Below are 6039 nucleotides of genomic sequence, written 5' to 3'. Positions count from 1 at the left end.
TTTTCCCTGTGAACGCTTCGTAGCAGCTCATGTCTGATCCTCTGCTCATAGGTAAGAATGCATTTTCGATTTCAGCGTTGTAATAGATTGCGTTGAGCCACAGGTTCTTCGGCACGTTGGAATGGATTATGGCGAGTCGAGTTCTGGTGTCTAATGAATAGATCCCAGATTCTGCTCTGCCATTCTGCCAGTGCTCATAGGGTGCAGCCCGTTCCAGGTAGATGTTGTTCTTTTCGTACATTCTCAGAGATTTTTTCGACGTCATCTCACCGCCGTTGTCTACGCGTACAACTTTGGGGAAGACCCCGTTGTTGTATCTGCGTGTGACTAGGCGTAGAGATTTTCTGTAACCTTTTTTGCTGTACATTCCGACTGGCATTTTGAATGAGCTATAACTGTCTTTCCATAGCATCAGGTATTTTGCTCCTTCGATGGACCTTAGTCGGTATGTGCTCATATCTCCATGAAGTCGATGGAACCGGCTGTCAGATCTCTTTTCTTTGAATTTCGGTAATGCAGCCGCTTTGCTTTTTGCTCTGCGACAAGTATGACAAGTTGGTAGTGGGGTCTTTTTGCTGAGTCTCCTCAGTTCCTCCATCCCGTCAATTCTGTCTGCAAGTTGGAATAGGTATTTTTTGTTGATATGATTTGTCTTGATATGCCATTTCAGGAGGATAGCTGAGGCTTTAGTTCCTCGTATTCTTTCTCCTGTTGAATAGAGGTAGATATCCTTGAGGTCGGACTTGTCGTGTTTTAGTTGCTCCTCGTATTCTTTGTCATTTTCATCCAATTCTTCCATCGTTGTATTCGTGAAGTCGTCTATATCTGCGAACGATTTTGGATCTGTGAAGTAGTCCTTGGTCTGTTTGTCGATAGCATCTTGTGTTACACTTATCCTTGACTCTTCAGTAAGGTTTTCTTCTTCTGAGCTGGAGTGATCACTTTCGGTTTCGCTGTCGACAGATTCTTCCGAGGTAATGTCTTCTAATTCTTGACGAACGTCCCGCATGCTTATGGGTATGGATTTCATAGGTGTCGGTTGGAAAGCTTTCGCAGCTTCGTAGTACACTATGTTCCCTCCCCATCTGCGAGAGTTTTCAAGTTCGATACCTTGGTGTAATAGGTACTTGCGTTCTGTTTTAGTTTCTGTGTTTTGTTTGTTGATCGCGGTTTAGAGTTGAGAGGAAATTCTCCTTGTTGTATTTCTCGTAGCAAGGATTTCTTGTCCCATTGTATTGAGTTTGTTGACGAGAAGAGTCGATTAGTTTGTTCATCTGACGGTTTGATTTCGACATACCATAGATATGTCTTAGGGCAAAAATAGAATGGTATGAAATCCTTGTTTGCAGTGATGATACCGTGAGTTCCTTTTGTTACGCTCCCATGATGAATAACAGTGTTGTTGGAGTTCGTAATTCTCCATATTGATAGTAGATTTGCAGCAGCGTTCTTGTCTTGGATGATTGTTGCAAGGGTCGCGAAAGCATATGATTTGTTGGTGACAGATTCCATCTTGCCTACGAGTAGGCCTCCCATGGATGTGTTGACTTTCTGGCCACCGACTCCGGTGATTTCGCTCTCGTATGCAAATCTTTTTCGGATCCACTTAGCGTCGCAGAGGACGCTGATGGTGGCTCCTGAGTCAACGATAGCGAACAGCGAATGCTTGTTCTGTGTTGATCTACAGGTCATGAAGACTTTATGTCGGTCCAGATTCCTAATGAGGAGTCTAGGTACCTCGAACATGTCTTTTAGGAACCATGGAGTGGATACTTTCGAAAACAGAGTCGCATCCAATTGCTCTGTTTGAAGAGGTATCTCTTTGCGCTTGTGTAGTTGTGGGGCAGCGAGACATTTCGAGTAATCTTTTTCAGATTTATTCTTATGTCTGTTGTTTTTAGCACCCTGAGTGAATGAAGATGCAGCGTTGTTGCCTTTTGCGGCAGCCTTGCGGACAGTTTCTTTCAGGCGTCTTGGAGGCGTTGGAGCCTCTTCATCGCCTTCCGAAATTTGTTCTTCTTCATTTTCCTCATCTGTGCTGTAATCGTTAGATTCAGCGAGATGATGGCCGCGTTTTGCGACCTGCTGTAACGCTTCAGCAAGGTTCACAATGAAATCATTGCCTCCCGTAGTCGTCATGTTCTTTTTGAACTTTGACTTTGGGTAGTTCCCGCTGTTCTCATTGGAACAGTTGGGGTTTTTCTGACGAAAGTTTTTTGCGTTGGGTTTCCCCTGAAACTTGGGCTTGTTGTACGCGGAGCCCTTGTTCGGCAGTTGGTTCCCAACTTGCTGTGCGGCTGCTCGAGTAGCTTGCTGTTCTCTTTTTTTCCAGGCTTTAGTCTGGAATCCGTTGACTGGGTCTCCGGTAATTCTTTTCCATTTCTTGCCGATCTTAGTCTTGTCGTGCTGTGATGTACCGTGACTCTTGTAGATCTTTGCGGGGTAATTGCACTCAATGCAAATCGCACATTCTTGCCCTTGGGTACCGCCTTGATCCGTAGTATGGTAAACCTTGTTCTTCTTGTGGTTTGTGCCATCTACGTCTTGTGGCGCCTTCCGTTTGTTTGGGAAGCCAGGGTGGCTGTAGGTAGTGCGCACGATTGGGACTGCGTTACCGTCTTTCGTAGATCCTTGTTTGGTGAAATGAAGGAGTTCTTCGTGAAATCGTTGAAGGCTTTCAATGGTGGGTTTCTCGTTGTAGTAGAACGTTGGTTCGGTTGACGCTCGTTGGATTTGGTTGGTAATCCATTTTGCGATTTGTCCTTGTTCTCCGTGTCGATCGATACTTTTCAATTCATGTTGGATCTGGTCCCAGGTGGTGGCTAGAATGAGTTCACAGTCCTGTCCTTTTTCCATGAATCTCTCAAGAATCCGAATAATATCGGTGACGTAAGTAGTATAGTCTCCTCCATACTTCAGTGCTTGGTTGAGTTCTTTCAAGCTTTGAGTTGTTTGTTTCGTGCTTGACAACTCAGTCGGTTGGTCCAATTGTTTAAATTCATTCCACGCTCGTATCGCGGCGAAGTGAAACTTCCCTGCGTTGGAATCGCTGTGCTGCTCTTTCATATATCGCGTTATGGTTTTCTTTCTGCTGCTGCAATTTTCGTAGATTGCAAACAGAATTTGAATGAGTGCTTGGTCTGCTATTTGCACGAATTCTCTCCGCTTGACGATAATGGCTTCTTTTTCTGCAACTGATAATCCTTCTGAGATTGGAATGTTGTGCTCGAAGAAAGCTTGCATTTTCTCTTCTTTCCCTTCTGAGTTGAGATATGCAAAGAATCTCCCGCTTAGCTCTCTTTGAATAAATTCTTCGATTGCTGGAGCGGCAGTTCTTGCATTCTCTGGTGTAACTCTTGTAAGGATCGAGTTGCCATTTGATGGAGGCCAGTTTAGTTGGTAAGCTGTCGTCATTCTTCAACGCGAGGCTCTAACCTGATGTGAGACTTGTTCCACAACGTAGCAAGGTGTGCTTGGGAGAATGAAGAATGAAGCTAGATTTGTTTATGTATCAGCAGAGCAAGATAACGTATGAGGGACTGATGTGTAAGAGTGGCGAGGAAACGAGCAGCGAAGGTGTCCGCTCCTCTCTGAGCTTAAATAGTGTCGTAAATGATCTTGCTATGGTACGGTCAAGTCTCATCCTCATAGTACTCTACCTGTCGTATGTACTGAGTTTACGACTAGCCGCCAGGTCCACCGTACAAGATGCGCCCTGCCACGTTGGGCATGGTACACATAACAGTCGGTATTTGCCTGATGAAGTACCAAAATGTACCCGACACGGTACCTGAGGTATTCCACATAAAACTTCATATTGCCCTTATAGTTTTTGCTATTTCGGCATGATGCTGTTGCATCGTTACAAGTGCAACGATGTCATGGGTACAACATCACCTTGCCTGCAAGGTTTGATCGTTGTGTGGGTGCACTAGTAGTTCACGAATGCACCTCGTGCTCATACTGATTCAATTGGCATGCATTGCAAGAGATGCGGGAGCAGCGGAGACTCTTCTTGTATGCCCTCGCCACAGCAGATACAGCGTGGAAGTATGCAGAACACTGATACAGAGGTTGCTGATCGCCACAGGATTGCCAACGCCTGCAGTAGCAGGAGTTGAAATCTTGTACAGGACTTGCGTTGCAAGAAGTGCAGCTATCATGTATTCAACTGGTGCAGTATCCGAACAGTACAAGTGCAGCCCCAATAGAATAACCGAGTCAATGAGGATGGCAAAATATACTGACAGTAGAATTCCGCGACCCGGCGTGGGAGGGCCCAAAGCCAAAGTCACGGCCTCTGGGCGAACCGGAGCTATAACAACAGTGCAGACAGCAATGAGGACAACAATGTTGACTGCGAGAGAAGCGCGCACGAACGTCTTGCACGCATTGTTGCTGTCGCAGCTCCGCGCCTGCGTCATGTTTGCGCAAGTACCCTTCATGCTGACAGAAGGGTGGGGTTGTAAAGCCATCACAAAAACAAACTTTTTATACAGCCAGACTGTCAGCCAGACTGTCAGCCATAACGACTTTTTCAAGTTTGTCAGCCAGACTGTCAGCCATCACGAGGACTGCTGTGGTTGATCTAAATTAAAAAGAATAATCTTTCCCATCATCCACAGGAACAGTCTAGAGAGGAGGAAGAAAGGAAGTATGAAAGATCTGAAAGGATATGATGTAACCTGAATCAGTGGGGGATAATGTTTGCCGACCTGCCACCGACCATGCAAGACACAATAGGAAAGCTTCGAGACTACGTGGAAGAGACAACTCCGAAGTCAAAACCCGCGTTTCGACCATTTGAAGGGTATGAGCCCACTTGCAAGCTGCACTACCCTAAGTTCTACAAGAGTCTCACAGAAGGCTTCAAGGAGAATGAGGTTTGTCCTGATATCCTTTACCAACTATCATAACTGATCCTCTCCTCTCGTTCTTTCGCAGGGCTTCACTTATCTTCCTTCGGACGCCCCGAACTTTTTCAAGAGCCTGATATCGCATGGAGCTCACTCCAAGACACCAACTCAAAGCAAGTAAAATGCAATGATTAGGATTAGAACATTTCAACATACCCTCGCAACGTACATGATCAACGACGCGTTGTTTCCTTACATTATCTATATGCCTTGCTTCTGTTTGTATACACAATAGAAAGAAAGCAAGACGAACATGCACTAAAACACGCAAATATTTGCTAACATGAAATCTATACTCGTTATCGTTTTCATCAACATCTGCGCTGCCTTCGAGGCGTAAAAGAACAGCTTGCGCTGAGCTCGCATTGATGTGAGTGCAGACACTGTCTATTGCAGTCTTTGGCTCATTCCAGGCACGCACATGCCACTGCAGCGTGGGAAAAGTTAATGTCAAAGATCAGTACGAGGACAATACCACACAGACAGCATAGAGGCTGATGTGATGTGCGCGCGCTTGACAAAGAGAAATCCTGAGATCATCTGTGCTTGAGAAAGAGCGACCCGAAGTTCATCTGTGCTCGGTGATAGTGTGCGAAAGGTTGTTTATACAACAAACTCTGTCTTCAATGAAAGTTCAGCTCCATGTTAACATGTAGAGCCAGGATGTAAAACCAACAAAGGCAAAGGCAAAGGCAAAGGCAAATCCTGATGTGGTTCCTTGCCTGCAAGGTTTGATCGTTGTGTGGGTGCACTAGTAGTTCACGAATGCACCTCGTGCTCATACTGATTCAATCGGCATGCATTGCAAGAGATGCGGGAGCAGCGGAGACTCTTCTTGTATGCCCTCGCCACAGCAGATACAGCGTGGAAGTATGCAGAACACTGATACAGAGGTTGCTGATCGCCACAGGATTGCCAACGCCTGCAGTAGCAGGAGTTGAAATCTTGTACAGGACTTGCGTTGCAAGAAGTGCAGCTATCATGTATTCAACTGGTGCAGTATCCGAACAGTACAAGTGCAGCCCCAATAGAATAACCGAGTCAATGAGGATGGCAAAATATACTGACAGTAGAATTCCGCGACCCGGCGTGGGAGGGCCCAAAGCCAAAGTCACGGCTCTGG

At 45.8% G+C, this 6039-nt stretch overlaps 2 protein-coding genes across 2 annotated transcripts; one reads left to right on the top strand and one right to left on the bottom strand.

Moving 5' to 3' along the window:
* Window positions 1-3968: 3968 nt before the first annotated feature.
* GUITHDRAFT_122618 (hypothetical protein) lies at window positions 3969-4424 on the bottom strand (the record flags this gene model as incomplete). The annotated part of the gene is made up of 1 exon (XM_005818099.1): window positions 3969-4424. The coding sequence occupies one exon, from the start codon at window positions 4422-4424 to the stop codon at window positions 3969-3971; it is 456 nt and encodes a 151-aa protein (XP_005818156.1).
* A 279-nt stretch (window positions 4425-4703) lies between these two features.
* GUITHDRAFT_122617 (hypothetical protein) lies at window positions 4704-5037 on the top strand (the record flags this gene model as incomplete). The annotated part of the gene is made up of 2 exons (XM_005818098.1): window positions 4704-4883; window positions 4945-5037. 2 exons carry the CDS (start codon window positions 4704-4706, stop codon window positions 5035-5037), a joined length of 273 nt encoding a protein of 90 aa, XP_005818155.1.
* Between the last annotated feature and the right edge of the window lie 1002 nt (window positions 5038-6039).

The sequence above is a fragment of the Guillardia theta genome, assembly GCF_000315625.1.
Source record: "Guillardia theta CCMP2712 unplaced genomic scaffold GUITHscaffold_382, whole genome shotgun sequence".
Classification (NCBI taxonomy): Eukaryota; class Cryptophyceae; order Pyrenomonadales; family Geminigeraceae; genus Guillardia; species Guillardia theta.
Note: the sequence above shows the minus strand (reverse complement) of the source record. Positions and strands in the feature narration are given on the sequence as shown.